This window comes from Raphanus sativus, chromosome 1 (assembly GCF_000801105.2).
Source record: "Raphanus sativus cultivar WK10039 chromosome 1, ASM80110v3, whole genome shotgun sequence".
In the NCBI taxonomy this organism is placed as follows: domain Eukaryota; kingdom Viridiplantae; phylum Streptophyta; class Magnoliopsida; order Brassicales; family Brassicaceae; genus Raphanus; species Raphanus sativus.
The window spans coordinates 11142552-11159244 of record NC_079511.1 but is presented as its reverse complement, the minus strand read 5'-3'; the positions used below and the strand labels follow the sequence as shown (position 1 = coordinate 11159244).

General features: G+C 33.6%; 3 protein-coding genes across 7 annotated transcripts; 1 reads left to right on the top strand and 2 right to left on the bottom strand.

Moving 5' to 3' along the window:
* Positions 1–2792: 2792 nt before the first annotated feature.
* LOC108832216 (pentatricopeptide repeat-containing protein At1g64100-like) lies at positions 2793–4381 on the bottom strand. Its single transcript, XM_018605708.2, has one exon. The coding sequence runs from the start codon at positions 4379–4381 to the stop codon at positions 2942–2944; it is 1440 nt and encodes a 479-aa protein (XP_018461210.1). The 3' UTR covers positions 2793–2941.
* Positions 4382–4808: 427 nt separating this feature from the next.
* Positions 4809–6694, top strand: LOC108856391 (zinc finger protein ZAT4-like). Of its 2 annotated transcripts, none has more exons than XM_018630184.2 (2): positions 4809–5043; positions 5134–6694. In XM_018630184.2, exon 2 carries the CDS (start codon positions 5141–5143, stop codon positions 6509–6511), a length of 1371 nt encoding a protein of 456 aa, XP_018485686.2. In that variant the 5' UTR covers positions 4809–5043; positions 5134–5140; the 3' UTR covers positions 6512–6694. The 2 variants fall into 2 exon arrangements, with proteins under 2 accessions (XP_018485686.2, XP_018485678.2); XM_018630176.2 differs by having other exon boundaries at positions 5130–6694.
* Positions 6695–6827: 133 nt separating this feature from the next.
* LOC108814688 (uncharacterized) lies at positions 6828–10504 on the bottom strand. Of its 4 annotated transcripts, none has more exons than XM_018587316.2 (4): positions 10142–10504; positions 9645–9724; positions 9051–9564; positions 6828–8892 (listed from the first exon to the last, which is right to left on the bottom strand). In XM_018587316.2, exons 2-4 carry the CDS (start codon positions 9708–9710, stop codon positions 7031–7033), a joined length of 2442 nt encoding a protein of 813 aa, XP_018442818.2. In that variant the 5' UTR covers positions 9711–9724; positions 10142–10504; the 3' UTR covers positions 6828–7030. The 4 variants fall into 4 exon arrangements, with proteins under 4 accessions (XP_018442818.2, XP_018442810.2, XP_018442826.2 ...); XM_018587308.2 differs by having other exon boundaries at positions 10137–10503; XM_018587324.2 differs by having other exon boundaries at positions 9051–9561; positions 10137–10503.
* Positions 10505–16693: the final 6189 nt, after the last annotated feature.

The window sequence follows — 16693 nt, the reverse complement described above, 5'->3', positions numbered from 1 at the left end:
ATGTTGTGAACATAAATCTTTGGACCAGACTTTGCCCAAACCGCATTCACCACACCAATTATTTTACCCATAGATGGGTAATCGCCATGAAAGCGAGCATAGATGAAGTCCTTGAACTCCAGTTTAGCAGCTTCTATATTCTCATCTGGAATTAGAACAAACGGAGCGCCCGACACATGTTCCACCGGAGTTCCCAATTCCTGTAGTTGAGCAGAGCTCTTCAGTAATGCAGCGTAATTCATAGGAGGAGAGACCACTGCCTCTAAAGGCAGTTTCGAACCTAGCTGAGCCGGCCACAGACCACCGCTAGGAGAGGGAACCTCCGACAAGGGAGGAAGAGGAGGCTGAGGAATTGACGGCGAGACCCCCACCGACGGAGAACCCGGTCCACCAAGGGACCCAGAAACAGAGGGTTGCGCAGAAGTAACCGAGATCGGAGACCCGAAACCACCGGGTAGAGAGACGAAAGGGGAAAAAGAAGTCCCTTGGATCGAAGACCCAGAAACAGCTGCGTCAACCAAAGGTAGATCGACGAGAGAGATGGACTTGGATTTCTTCTTCGTCATGGATGCTTTCTTGACGGATCGAATCAAGCGACGGGTTCTGAAAGACAGAGCAAACGGAGGCCGATACTTCTTTTTTGAGCTGAGCATCGCGACATGGGGACGGAGGCGAGAGAAGAGACGAGACCCGAATTAGAAATCGCCGGCGAGACGGGTCTCACCGACGGCAGAGCAACGGTCGGAAATCGCCGCAAATTTCGCTTAGAGAGAGAAAGAGAAAGTAGCCGTTTTTTGTAGCTACGCATCCAAAAAGTAGCCGTTTTTTGTAGCCGGTTTCGGGCGTTTGTCTAACCATTTTCTTAATATAAAAGTCATTACATAATGTGTAATAGCTTGGATCTGATCTCTACGTGTGTGAGTTGTAGATAGAAATAAAAGTTATAAATAAAAAGCTACAGCTCATTCTAATCAGTTCTATAAAATCAAAATATGGATGTCGAGAGTTTTATTTACAAAGTAAAAATATAGTAATTTACAAAGCTACAGCTCATTCTAATCATTCCCTAGATCTCATCTTGATGATTGATATAATATCGTCTATACTATGTTTTCATAGTTTGTGGTCTACCAATATTAAAAAACAAAACTTGTTACTTTATTAGTGCATGTATTAGTATAGCATAAAGTCCATTCAGAAGTAGAAGACTATTATGTTCTCACACCTCCTACATGAATGCATGTCTGATATAAGGTGAAATACACATTAGAGATGGTGAATTGCGTTTAGAATACACATTAGAAATGGTGATCGCCCGAAATCGATACTGAGAAACAGAGACTCGCTGCACGGCATCCTTGTTTGGTGGATCATCAGCGTCAAGATCTGATAGGAAGTCATCTTCTGGTGGTCACAAACCAACAGCTAACAGAGCTGCAACCGTCCCCAAGGAAAATCCAATCCCTGTACCAGACTTGCTCGACTTTGACGAGCCAACAGCCACAAGTGGTGTTGCAGCGACGGATCCTTTTAAAGAATTGGAAGGGCTTATGGAGTCTTCTTCGAGCCAAGATGGTGGTGGTTCAACCGATGTGATGGGACTTTACTCAACAGATGCAGGTGCAACCAGTGGCTGAGCCGGAAACTTTTCAACAGGGGTCAATCTTATATTAAAATATTAAATTAAAAATATAAGTATAACATAATATTTTTGGATTATCACTAAATATGATTTTTAAAATTAAAATTTATTTACTGTTACTGAAAACTTAAAACTGGTTTGGAGTTAAATATTATTACTAGAGTTTATTATTTAGTTTAAATTAATTGGTATTAAAATATAATAAATATTTATATAAGTTATTGATTTACCCAATTTTTACCACTATTGAAATCTGAATCAAAGGATAGTTGTTTTAATATATTTGAAAACATCAAAGCTATTGACAATTAATCTAGAAAGCACAAATGTATACCATTTATTTTAATTTTAATCTTATCTCTTAATTATTTTTTTTAAAGTTTTGATATGCTCTGCAATTTAAACAAGGGAAATGAATACAAATAGATGATATTTTATTTTATTTAGAAATGTATTTTGTGTAGCTAAAATTATTTATATGGGTTTATTTAAAATTAAGATGATAAAAATAAATTTTCAAGTCAGAGCAATGTGCATTTTACAAAATATAGGGGTCAGTTAACAATTTGTAATGAGGTCAATGCTGTAAATTTAGACAAAACATTACAAATAATTAAAATGAAGTGGGGTCACCTGACCCCATTCCCCTCAACATGCATCCGCCCCTGGGTGCAACTGTGAAGACAACCACAAGTGTTGACTCTCTCTTATCAGAGCTGTCTGATAGCTCCAGAGGCACATATCATCAATCTCAAACCACAAAAGGACCAAACTCAAAGGAAGCTCTGGAGAAAGATGCTCTTGTTAGACAGATGGGTGTGAAGCCAACAAGTCGGAACCCTACACTGTTCAAAGATCTCCTCGGCTATCAGAACTATTCTCCCAACCAAACCAAAACATCCATTGACTCACATAATCATCATCATCATCAAATTGCCACATTCCCATATTTGGTAACGCGTTGTGCAGTTTGTAGATAATGTTTCTGATTCACATTCCCATATTTGTTAATGAGTTGGGGATAAGTAATGTTTCTGATACGAGAACAGCTTTTTGTTGTACCTATGTCGCTTGGATATTTTTATTTATTTTCAAAGGTTTCTCTTTTTTTTTTTTTTTTTTTGACGCATAAAAGGCTTGTCATTAGAATAGCAGCAAAACAGCTCATTGACCATACAATTTTTTCACTATGATCACTCTATTCAACGATTTGATCAAACATTAGTAGTGTTTTAATGCAGCAGCAAAACAAAATAACATTGAAGCTCTGCTGCAAACAGTAGGAAAATCTTTGATCATTCAACCTCCAAATGATAGATCCATACTCATCTGCAGACCCTCAAGCATTGCCACTGCCCTTTTTAGATCCTCTTTACTCCATAAACTAGTCAGCATATTGCGGATAGTAATGGTATCAGGATTTACACCACTTGAAATCATCTCCTGGAAAACGTCTAGAGCCCCATTAATATTACCCACTTTACTAAAACCATGAATCAAAGCGATGTAAGTAATTGCATTAGCAACTATCCCTCTTCGACCCATCTCGCAGAAAAGCTCCAGCCCGTCGTCAACCATTCCTGCCTTACAATAGCCAGTAATGAGTGTGTTAATTGTCACTATGTTTGGAGAGAAGCTCTTGCTACCCATCGAATCAAACATTTGTGTAGCCTCATCTAGGCGGCTCTGCTTGCATAATCCATTGATCATTGAGCTATAGGTGATAGTATCTGGGACTATACCCCTGTGGGGCATCTCCTCGTATAATTCCTCAGCCTCTAAAAACTTCCCTTCATTGATCAAGCCGCAGATCAATATATTGTAAGTTTGAACATCAGGTTCCACACCATCGAAGGGGTGACTAGCATCAATGTCCATCTTACTCTTTTGCATAGCCTTAAACATTTCCAATGCATCTTTTAGTTTCCCGTTACCGAAGAGACCGTCCAGAAAAGTGTTACAAGTAACGACATTAGGGCACACACCACTAGAAATCATCTCCTGTAAAAGGTCTTGCGCAGAATTAAGATCGCCCTCTTTGACAAATGCATTGATCAATGCACTGAAAGTTACAACATCAGGGCTGATCTTCTTTACTAACATTTCTTGCAACAACTGCTGCGCGTCGATCCATCTACCAGAGCTACAAAACCCGTTGATCATACAGTTGTAGGTAAATAAATTGGGAAAGATTCCTTTGTCTTGCATTTCACTGAAAAGATTATGAGCATCGGTATGACATCCGTCTTTCCAAAGGCCATCAATGATGGCACTATAGATTACCACATTGGGTTTGATGTGGCTAACCTCCTCCAACTTCCTCAGCAGATTCAATGCAGACACAGTGTCGCCCATCTTACACATCCCATCCACGATTGTGCCGTAAGTAATCTGTGTAGGCTGGAGACCATTTTCCACCATCCGATCAAGCAGAGCTACGGCTTCTTCGACAACTCTACCCTCGCAGCAGCAAAGACCGTTCATCAGAGTGTTGTACGTTATGACATCTGGTCTGCATTGCATTTGATGAAACAAATCCAAGGCTTCGGAAACTCTATCTTCCACCACACATAATCTATGGAGCAGGGTGTTGAAGGTGACAACATCAGGGTGGAGTCCAAGCTTGGTGAGCTTACCAAACGTAGACAAAGCAAAAGGAAGCTTAGAGCAGGTGCAGAAACATTTTATCAGAATATTGAAGCTGTATATATTAAATGGAATAATCCGCCTCATTTTCATTTCGCCTGGAATTACAAAGGGAGCTAACGACAAAAGATATCTATTCCCAAAATATCATATATTATGTTTAATAGAAAATAAAACATTGATCGTTAGTATCATTTGACAAAAAAAAATCATTAGTATCCTTTTTCTAAATTTAAAAGTCTCATGGACTTATCTTTTAATGTATTTGGTTTGATTGGTAGGTCCATACTCCATGTAATAGATGTATACCACTTTAATACTAGTTTATTTTCTTTATTTTTGGTTGTTTTTATCCCAAAACGGACTAATACAATGCGTGTAATGCTTTTACTCTTCTCAAGCACAATCCGCCTAGACTACGGTCACGTATTCACTCATTTCTCCTTTACTTATTGAAATGTAAAATCTGATTAATAATTTTTCATTTTATTATAGTTCAAAAGAAAAAAAAACATTTTACTCTTGCTTTGTCTTTTCATTGCTAACCCCAAAAAGAAAACAAATTTCCTAACTTTAGATATTTCAAAATCTGTTTTTATTTGTTTCCTGTTTTTGTGTTCTCCATCTGCTTGATGGTAGGATCTCAAGTTAACAAGAGAGGACTGTTACATTCCCCAAAACCTGATCTCTGTCAGAAAGTATCAAGCTTTGAGCTTTGATGATTCACTAGTTCATTGTTCCTTCCAAGATTTGAGGTAAATCAGACAAATGGGTTCTTTCACTAGTTTCCCTTTCTTCTTATGATCTGTGCTTATATAGTGTTTGATAATTTGTCTTTAAGGTAGGTAGAAGATGGAGGAGCAGTTCAAAGAGAGGAAGTTTGTGTGTAAGTTCTGTAGCAGGAGGTTCGCTTGTGGCAAATCACTGGGAGGTCACATTAGAACTCACATGAGCAAAGACAATTCAGCTGATTCAGATGATGATGAGCACAACAAGCTCAGGATCGACGAAAATGGAGGTCAAGCTAGCTACGGTCTGAGAGAGAATCCTAAAAAGAACAAGAAGTTTGTGGTTCAGAGAGACATGATGATGGCTCAGCAACATCAACAGCAACTACTTCGTTGCAGAGAATGTGGTAAAGGATTCGCTTCTTCGAAAGCTCTTTGTGGTCACATGGCTTGTCACTCTGAGAGAGAGAAGACTGTGATGGATAGCCAATCTGATACTGAAGCTTCTTCGTCTCCTATGAGGAGAAGATCCAAGAGAGCTGTGAAACATCATCATCATCACCACCACAAAGCTGATGATGCTTTTGTTGATGGTGGCAGCATCATGGATCAATCTGATTCAGTAGCATCTTCAGATGCTTCTGAGATTGAGACTGAACAAGAGGAAACGGCATTGTCTCTGATGATGCTGTCTAGAGACTCAAGTTTCAAGAAAGGAGGACATAACTTGGTTTTTGTGAACTCTCGGGCTGAGTCATCGGACAACAACTCTGTGATTCTTGAGACTAAGTCATCTTCAGGGGAACAGGTCAAGATCTTAAAGGTGAAGAACGTTGAGGAGCTTTGTAAGAAAGACAAACTTGGAGGAGTAGATAATGGTGATGTTCTGTATGATTCAGACAATTCTGATTCTGGATACTTCAGGAATGGACCAAAGAAGTTGGACTCAGATGTTACTGTTGATGGGTTCCTCAAGAACAGTGGATTTAATAACAAGGCTGCAATGGGATTCAATAGCTATACAACAAAAGAGGATAAGAGCTTGAACAGATTCAGGAAGGAATGGTCAGTTTCAGGATCAGGATCTGGATCTGGATCAGGTCGGTCTTCTACAAAGTATGATCTGAGGAAAAGCAAGAGAGGGTTTCCTTGTTACGGTAGAAAGAAAATCAAGTATGAGTTCACTGAATCTGTGTATGACAGTGGTGACCAGCTTAGCTTGGAGACTGATTCTTGTGCGGACACAATCAAGATCCATAGTAAATCCATAATGGTTAAGAAAGCAAGTGGTGGTGCAAAGAAGAAAAACAAAGGTCACGAGTGTCCAATTTGCTTCAGGGTGTTTAAATCAGGACAGGCTTTAGGTGGTCACAAGAGATCACATTTCATTGGGAGTCAAGATCACAGGACTCTTGTGATCCAACAACACCACCAAGTAGCTCATGATATGCATACACTCATCGATCTCAATCTTCCTGCTCCTATTGATGAGTGAATCCAGTTATCAAAAATTTTGTTCTCATTATTATTATTATTATTATTATTATTATTGTTTCCTCTCTGTTTTCATTTTTCTTGCTTCAGATTCAAGAATGCTTTTGGTTCAGAAGGTAAAATCAAAGTGTTTTTTTTCTTATTATTTGTTAAAAATCAATTGTCAAAGACGAGTCACATCCATAGTCCCTTGGTTTCTTATCCCCAAGAAAACCTTGTTAACCTATTTAGGTCGGTGTATGAGTCTCTGAATCATCAAGACATAATCTGTTCTTGCTAAAATCAAATTCCTAATGTAGGAATCAAACACCGACGAGTGGACAACATATCTATCTGTTATTATACCCAACCAGGCTTTAAATAATAGCAAATCATGTTTGGCCCATCTTACAGAAGACAAGATATACAAACACCCCCAACAAAGATGAGATGAAATAACATCAATCTATTGTGTAATAATTGTACCCTCTATAATGTTCCAAAGGTTTGGGAAGAGTTCAGATTAATGATACTGAAATTATCATGTAAATATCACAGTGGCGGGATTACCTGCAGGAGGGCACCTTTGTCTTCTCGGTCTTCTTGTTGCTTTTCCCCATCCTGTAAGCTTACTGTCTTCAAGTCCAACCACTGATACGCTCTCAGGCTGCGCCATTGACGGGCAGTCCATTCGTTTTCTCTTTGAGTTCCGTCGAGAAGCCACTCCAGAACTCCAAGCGTGTTCTCTGCTTTTCATAAGCCCACCAAACAACTGTATGTCTTCAGTGACTTCTTGCCTCGATAGAGAAGCGAGTCCAGGGAGTGTGTCTCTCTGGAAATCCCGCTTTGGCCTTCCTCGTCTGGCTTGTCCTCTCCTTAGCCTGTTCAAACCCGTCTCTTCGAGTATCAGATTCTTAGGGACTAAGGGCTCTGGCATGTAGTCCTCTTCCTTAGTCGGATGTAAATTAAGTGTCATGGCTTCAAAGTAATCAACCTCTCCAGAAGAATATTCTTCACGGTAACCTTCAAAGTCTGTGGATTCTGGAGACCCATCAACCTTTCTTTCTAACTTATCACCGCGAGAAGTGATGATGTCTGCAAACCACGAGAGCGGACTTTTGGAAGCCGCGTCAGTTGAAGAGGAAGCTGCGTCATCAGGATGACGTTGGTGATGCTCAGACAATGAGATTGCGACTATTGCTTTTGCTGCTTCCTTGATGAGTTCATCCAATGAGTTACCGTCTTGGCCTTTCATTATTCCACAAGTTTCTTCTTTTGATTTCTCCTGCGAGTCTCCTCCTCCTCCTTCTTCATCACTCTCGAGAGCGGGAGGAGCTTCCAAATCTATCCAGATATTTCCTTTTGCTTTCACTCTCAGACTGGAACGCAAGCTGGAATCTTCGTCGTCTTCACTAGCGCATGAATTCAAATCAATGTAGTGTCTGACGTTGGCAGCTTTGTTTCCCTCTTCCTTTTCAGCACAGAAGGCTTTAGAACCACGCTGGTCAATAGAAACCGAGGCATCCCATGGCAAGTTGATATCGAAGTCTCGCTTCACCAAGTGTTTCACTTCCTTAGGTTGAGAGATAAGTGGAGCATGCTCCACCTTGCAAATAGAAGGCTGCCCAATTCTACTACTCTGTGGGTTAATCATTTGAATTCTTCCCATGTTGGCATTATTAGAGCATGAAGCAGATGATCTGAAACCCTTCTGAGGAGAAACACCATTCAGACCATCCCCTGCGTCAGTTCCATCCATAAATTGATCCGTCGAAGCATTCAAATCAAAGAAGCCGTTGGATATTTCACTTTTGTAAGCTGGCTTAGGTTTTAGCCAGGGCAACACAGCTGAGGATTCCTGCTTTTTTGGTCCTTGAAGGCTTTCAGAACTATGGTGCTTCACCACCTCACCTGAAGAAGAAGCATTTGGTCTACAGCCTCCTGATGGGAAATTAAAGGTAGCCTCCTTCGATCCTGAAGAGAATCCATGATATCTCCCGTTAGAGACAGGGTTTCGCATCTCAAGACTCGAATCTGTCCTTGCATGAGCGACGAAATTCTTGTAGGGATTCGTTTGAACTGGGAAAGATCTCTGATGTGAGCTGCTCCTAGGGTTCTCCCATGCTGAAGACCAATGGGTCCATGGTCTGACAAAGTCAGGGCGGTAGTCATTGTGTGATCTTGGAGCATTAGATGCCACATGTGAGTCCACGTAGCTATCATAAGAAGCTTGAGGATTGTTTGAACGAACTTCCAGCTCCCGATATGCTGCTCTTTCCCGAGAGAATATCACATTGCTGTGATCGGTTGTGAGATAGCTCTGAGGTTGAACAGCACTGTTAGAGCGTACTTGTACAGAATGTGAAGGCGGATGCAGGTCTCTCTGAGTGCTTCTGTCGTGCCCTATAAACACATCGCCACATGAAAACATTTGAATCAGCACGCAAGTTCAAAACCACTGCATGAGCCATCAACACTCACGTACATCTTAAGACACTACTAAGACATATGATATCATTTCAAATATTAGAGAAACCGAATGAGAGTGAAGAGCACGTAACCTGCGCCAAGGACCATCCATCCATTTTGACTTGTATTCTTCTCCAGCACACGCCCTTGAACATCATCCGCATTGTTTCTTCCATAGTGAGAATACATGTCCCTGGAGAGAGAAGCAGCAGCAGCAGGAACAGGTTCCGAATCTTGCCAATTGAGCGGCTCATTCAAGTCAGCTAAGCCATTTGAGTTCTTAACATCCAAGCAAGACCCTGAAGAGTTGCTCTGATGAGAACCACCACCATCCTCTCTCCCTGATCTTGGCCGTTTGAACGGAAGGCGACTTGCAACCTCATCGGTATCATCACCAGTCTCATCCTCATGGGGAGGGAGCTCAAGATCAATCATTCTCCTCCTCATATTTTGCAAACGACCGTTGCAAGCTTGAGAGCTGCTTCCATCTCCTCCATAGCCAGGAAAGTGACTCCTTGTGCTTGCATTGTCGTTCGAATTGTTTCCCTTTACTTCGTCCACCAAGTTCCTCTGTACTCTATACAAACGGTGAAGCTCATGCACCTGCTATCAATACAAAAGTCCAAAAATCTTTAAGACACGTAAATAACAAAAAAAAAAGAAATAAAAACGGAAGAGAGAGAGACCTGATTCTTGAAAACGGCGTCGTGTTCAAGCATTGTATGTTTCATGAAATCTCTCTCATATACCATATCCACAGAACCAACTGCAAAATGTTGAAATCTTCATTAATGAACATTACTCTAATAAACACAACTCGTGCGTGCCAGCAGATTATGTAGTAGTGTCAATTACAATCACAGATTATGATTTTTTTTTAAAACGAGAATGTTATGAAGATTCATCTTTTGAGAAATCCGAATCCTCGTTTTATTGATCAAAGCCCAGGTTACACGCAAACTAATCCCAAATAAACAAAAAAAAAGAGAAAAAAAAAAAGAAGCTAATAATGTCTAAAATGAACATTATAATCCATAAGAGGAGTTAGATTCTGGATCGATTTTGACTTTTATATAAATGACTAACCTAAATTTCATTAAACAAAATAAAAGACAACAAATAAATGGAAAAAAAATAATGTAAAATAAAATAAAAATAAAAGTTTGGGATATTAGTACCTTACATAATTTACATGATCATCTCTGATCGGAGTCGGAGAAAATCATGTTTAATCGTGTTCGTCGTAGATAAACTGGAAGCACTCACTCCCAAATCGGCGGCGACACACAATTTTTATCGATAAAATGAAAAATGAACAAAAAAGAGAGAATAGTATATAAATAAAATAAAAAAGTGCTCCCCCGAGATTCACTATTTTTAATTTTATTTTAAATTAAATAAGAAGAGAGAGACTGCCAAACAATCGAAACCCCATGGAAGAAGAAGAAGACGAAGAAAGCTCCCAAAGGCCGTCTTCTTCGATCTCTCTCTCCTCTCTCTTTCGTCGTCTCTGCCTTTTCTATCTATCTCTCTCAGATTCTGTGAGCGAATGCAGCGTAAAATAAAAGAATAAGACCTTTTATATTCCCTTTTTTTTTATTTAATTAACTTCTCGGATTTGGTATGTTTTTTTTTGTTAAAAGGAAAAGAAAATAAATATTACTACTAGAAACGAAGGAGACCCTTCGAATAACAATGACATGATATTTTTGTCTACACTCGGTCCTACACACCCCTGCTTCGTTTTTTTAAAAATTTGTTTTCTCATCATCCATATTCATTTCTTTTACATGGTGCGTTACGCTTCTGTTAAAGTATTATGCTTTTAATTTGCAGTAAATAAACTTGTATTGGTGATTTAAAAAAAAAAAGTTATACATAAAACAAAGGCTTGAAATAATTTTCATTATTAAACTAATCCACTCATATAACTAAGTGAGATAGAGAAGAGTTTGTATCCTAGCGGTCCCCTTTCACAGACGACGACCAGAGATCACGAATTCGATTCTCTGTCGGTGTGATCATTAAACTTATTTGATATATCAACTTAGAAAATTTAGTTCGATATAGTAGTATAATATTATTTCCATAATTACTTTAGAATATATAAAAAGTATATATGATTTAAGTCTTACTAAAAAGGTCGAGTCCAAATGAAATGATTCTATTTTATTAAGAGAGAAATCTATCAAAAAGAAAATATAGTTCGTATTCATGAAAAATCGACGTAAACAATCATTTCACAAATTCATTTTGACATTCTTATATGTAAAAGGTAAAATTTCAAGATTATGTTTTACCATATTTATCCATCTAATTACACAGTTGGCATCTACAATATTTTCTAAAATAAGATTAGTCCTTAAATTAATCATTTCTTATAACAATTTTGTTTTTGCCAATATGCTTTATAATTGTCGATTTAGGCTTTAATTCATTATTGATTAGAAATAGTTATATAAAACATGGAAGAAGAAAACTAATCATTTTTTGTGTGTGATAACTTGTTTACTAAGATTAAAGATTTGATTATAGAGACATAATTTATATCATTTTTATTGTGATCATAGACGTTTTAATCGTAGAAAATTGGTTATGGATTTTAAAAGAATTAATGTTTCTACTAATAGATTTTTAAACTCAATATATAAATGTGTTAATTATTTATTTTTCTGAAAGATATATGCGTGTTTGAAAATGTTTAATATGACACAGTTTTAAACAACTGTCAAACAAACTATAAAAATATCCCAATGAAAATATATTTTTAAAATTGTTTTGATATTAAAAAATGAAAGTAAAAAACAGAAGGAAAATTGTATCTCATATGAGAATACAAAATAGCTATAAATAATGTTTACATGTGTTAGCATACAAATACTTTTTTGATAAAATTAAATTATAAAATAAAATAATAAGAATTAATTAATAAGGAAACATTATAATTTTTCTAAAAATATTATTGTTGATTATTATTTTAAGAGAAATGACCTCAAGTACCTCAATACAAGTTTTTGTTCTCAGACTAGCATTCACTAGTTAAAATGTCCAAAATATATTTCATGAAGAGGTTTATATTTTCTCTATGTATATATACTAGATATGGATCTGTGCGTTGCACGGATTTTGATTAGTATTTTAATTCATTATATGATTTTTTATATACTGTGTGAAAATTATTCAAGGTATAAGAATTATTTTTTTCATATAAATTTTGGTTAGTACTCATATTTTAACAATCATGGTGCATAAGTGAAGTCACTTATTAGCAACTTTACACATAAAGTTAGAAAAAGAGTTATTCCCGAAAAATTCAAATCGAACTCAACATAAAGAAATATGAAATAAAACAAAATATAAAGAATTTAACAGTTGAATCAAGCCAATTGAGTTTATGACAACGTCATACACTTTCTTAAGCTCTTAATTTAATGCATGTTTGTATTAATTTTCTATATTATTATTCTTGTTCAAACATATTATAATGCTTTCATGACAATTTAGTAATGTTTTGTGTTGTCATCGTAGGATCTCGAACTTTTTTGTGCAATCGTTACCATTTATATATTTTTGTTTGTATGGTTTATTCATCTTTAAAATATCTTCAGTTCTCATCAGCTCTATATATTTCTCTATCTTTTCTCATAAAATAAATTCTATTATATTTGATGTTTTATAAATAGATAACATTATGGATCAATATTTTTATCATGCAATTAGAGGTAATGAAACTATTAATACTTTATGCAGTTTGATACTGCTTTGATTCTTGTGATATGTGTGTGCTAAAAACCATGTTTCTCAATCTCAATTATGTGAATAATTGGTTATGAAAATAATGTGTAGTACATGTCGTACCACAATTTGATACTCCAATTCGATTTCTCTGAAACTCAAAATCTGGACCACATAGTGTAAAAAAATTAATCCTTAGTCAAACATGAACTATGGGACTTCCGTAGAAAATTAGCTAATCATAGGAAAATAATAAGATTATTTTTACAACTATCTTTTGCTTAGAATTTTAATAAGGAAAACTACTTAGATTTATTATAAAATAATCAGTTGTATTCTCAGGTTTTTATAATCCGTTTTAAAAAAATTAAAATACTATTTTCTTTCACAATTTTGTTTTGTCCTGATTTTAGGAAAGGAAAATTAGAATTTATTTAAAAGAAAATTTATGCTCATACAGCCTATACAATTTTATTTTTTATTATTTAAAAAAAGAAACTTACTATTAAATAATTATTAGTATAGAATTCTTTTTAGTATAGAAAAGTAAGAAGTTTTTTTTGTACAACTCTCTTTTGCTTAGAATTTTAATAAGTGGAAAATATTTAGATTCTTTTTAAAAAAATTTAAATAATCTTTTGTATTCTCAGGTTTTAATAATTCGTTTAGAAAAAAAATTAAACTACTATTTCCTTTCATAATTCTGTTTTTCATGATTTAATAAAAAAAGAAAACTTAGAATTTATTAAAAAGGAAAATTATTTTCATATAGCTTTTACAATTTTATATTTTATTGTTTAAAAAAGGAAGCATACTATTAAATAATTATTAGTATAATTTTTTTCGTTAACAATATTTTGTATAAAACTTAAAAAGGAAAAATACTATTAAATAACTATTATAATTATATTTGTTCATATTTTTTAAAAAATTAAAATTATTTTCGTATAACTTTTACAATTTTCTATTTTTTGGACATAAAAAAGGAAAATAATATTAAATAATTGTTTGCACGAAATTGTTTTTTGTTTACAATATTTTGTTTAAACTTAAAAAGGAAAAATACTATTAATTAACTATTTATATAAAAATGATTATTAAACACATGTCACAATCTTAAAGTTATAATTGCCATGTGTCGCGATCGTGTTAATTAGTAACTTTGAAGAACCAAGCTTTAATAATAAGATACTTAGATTTATTATAAAATAATCAGTTGTATTCTCAGGTTTTTATAATCCGTTTAAAAAAATTAAAATACTATTTTCTTTCACAATTTTGTTTTGTCCTGATTTTAGGAAAGGAAAATTAGAATTTATTTAAAAGAAAATTTATGCTCATACAGCCTATACAATTTTATTTTTTTATTATTTAAAGAAAGAAACTTACTATTAAATAATTATTAGTATAGAATTCTTTTTAGTATAGAAAAGTAAGAAGTTTTTTTTGTACAACTCTCTTTTGCTTAGAATCTTAATAAGTGGAAAATATTTAGATTCTTTTAAAAAAAAAAAAAAAATCTTTTGTATTCTCAGGTTTTAATAATTCGTTTAGAAAAAAAATAAACTACTATTTCCTTTCATAATTCTGTTTTTCATGATTTAATAAAAAAAGAAAACTTAGAATTTATTAAAAAGGAAAATTATTTTCATATAGCTTTTACATTTTTATATTTTATTATTTAAAAAAGGAAGCATACTATTAAATAATTATTAGTATAATTTTTTTCGTTAACCATATTTTGTATAAAACTTAAAAAGGAAAAATACTATTAAATAACTATTATAATTATATTTGCTCATAATTTTTTTTAAAAGGAAAATTATTTTCGTATAACTTTTACAATTTTCTATTTTTTGGACATAAAAAAGGAAAATAATATTAAATAATTGTTTGCACGAAATTGTTTTTTGTTTACAATATTTTGTTTAAACTTAAAAGGAAAATACTATTAATTAACTATTTATATAAAAATGATTATTAAACACATGTCACAATCTTAAAGTTATAATTGCCATGTGTCGCGATCGTGTTAATTAGTAACTTTGAAGAACCAAGCTTTATATAATAAGATATATTTTTTTAATGGATTTTTATTTATTAAATTTATTTTATTCAGAATTTTTTTTGATGTGTTTCTCAAAACGATCTTTTAAAATAATTAGGAAGACCTTCCTAATGTGTATTATATCTTTTTGAATTTGAGTTTATAAAAACTTTTTTGAATAAGTATGATATATTTCTAAATTTAGAAAATATTAATAAACATGTATATATTTTCATATAAGTTATTAAAACTTTCATAAATGTATATTTTAAATAGATTCTTAAATGTGTATTCAAAAAGACTTTCATAAATATATGTATTTATGAATACCTAGTTGTATATATATATATATATATATATATATATATATATATATATATATATATATATATATATATATAGAGAGAGAGAGAGAGAGAAATATTCTTATACAGTGAAACCTCTATAAATTAATAATGTTGGAACTACACCAAAACTATAATTTTTTATTAATTTATAGAGACTATTAATTTATCGAGATACTAATTGAACCAAAAACTCAATTTAGGACTAAGAAATTATATTAATTAATAGAGATATTAATCTATCGATTATTAATTTAAAGAGGTTATATTGTATGTATAAAACTTTTATAAAGAGATAGACATTTCTATATATTTATAGGAATCTCTTAAGTTTTGAAAAATGTTATATATTAAGTAATCTCTCTTAGTAAAAGAGAATCATTTCATTGGACCCTACCTTTTTGGTAAGATTTAATTTTAATTTAATTTTATAATCTAAAGTAATTATGAAATAATATTATACTAGTTGATATGTTTCCAATCAATATAATAATTAATTTTGTGTCCAAATAATATAAAACATTAGATTTCATTCTTTAATTATTATTTTATCAATTTTCTTTCAAATTATTTGATACATCAAATAATTTACTAGACCATTCAAATAATTTATGAAAAATCAAAAATAAGTATAACTTAATTTTGCATGTTTAGGTACCACAAAATAATTTCAATCAATATCAAATCAATTAAACTAACAGATTATTAAATTTAAATAAATTTTCATATTAAATTAGATAATGTATATAAATAAAATGCAATAAATTGATATCAAACAAATTAATAGTTAAAAAATTATCAAATATATCAAAATAATATCTAATAGACTATATTAAAAATCATAACGAAATAATATCTAATACATTATTATAAACATTTAAAAAAAAAAGAAATTGGGCCCTTGGTGATCAGATCCATTTAGCCCATTTTTTAGTGGTCCCAATTCCATGAATAAAATGGTTTTGTTTCTCAAAATCACCGTCCAAGTTGCGGAAACGTTGAAACTATAGAAAGTGATCAGCTGGTAACTTCTCACTGTATATACATATTGATATCCTCTATGGCAATGACAGATATACATTTTGGAGTCATCCAAGGTCTCACAAGTAGATGACTTTATTATGCGCTTGTTAAAGAGCATCGAGTTCAGAGCTCATGGTATGGTTTTCGTCCCAATTCAAATTCTATATTAGGAATTCGTGTTCATCACTAGGTCTTTATATCTTGCCCACCAAATGGAGCTTTTGTCAGCTGTGGCAATGGATGCTATGTTATACATGATGTTCAACGTAAAAAAACAAACACTTCTCTTCTTACTTTTTACCATTTACTTTGACTACTTCTTGATAACTCTTTGATCTCTGGTATGTGTTTCTTCATTTAACCAAACTGTTGATCACTTATACTACTTCTTGATAACTCTTTGATCTCTGGTATATGTTTTTTCATTTAACCAAACTGTTGATCACTCAGACTACTTCTCGATAACTCTTTGATCTTTGGTGTGTGTTTCTTCATTTAACCAAACTGTTGATCTTTTGGGTGTTGTTACCAGTGCCGTCTCTTACTTCTTTTGAAAGGCTTAAAGCCTCAAAAAAAGTGGCCTCCA

What these genes read in the sequence shown, in the direction of transcription:
- LOC108832216 (XM_018605708.2), bottom strand. Translation starts at nt 4,381, where the DNA reads ATGAAAATGAGGCGGATTATTCCATTTAATATATACAGCTTCAATATT.
- LOC108856391 (XM_018630184.2), top strand. Translation starts at nt 5,141, where the DNA reads ATGGAGGAGCAGTTCAAAGAGAGGAAGTTTGTGTGTAAGTTCTGTAGC.
- LOC108814688 (XM_018587316.2), bottom strand. Translation starts at nt 9,710, where the DNA reads ATGGTATATGAGAGAGATTTCATGAAACATACAATGCTTGAACACGAC. An exon ending in ACGCCGTTTTCAAGAATCAG is followed by an intron (nt 9,565 to 9,644) that starts GTCTCTCTCTCT and finishes TTGTATTGATAG; the next exon opens with CAGGTGCATGAGCTTCACCG. An exon ending in ATGGATGGTCCTTGGCGCAG is followed by an intron (nt 8,893 to 9,050) that starts GTTACGTGCTCT and finishes ATGTGTTTATAG; the next exon opens with GGCACGACAGAAGCACTCAG.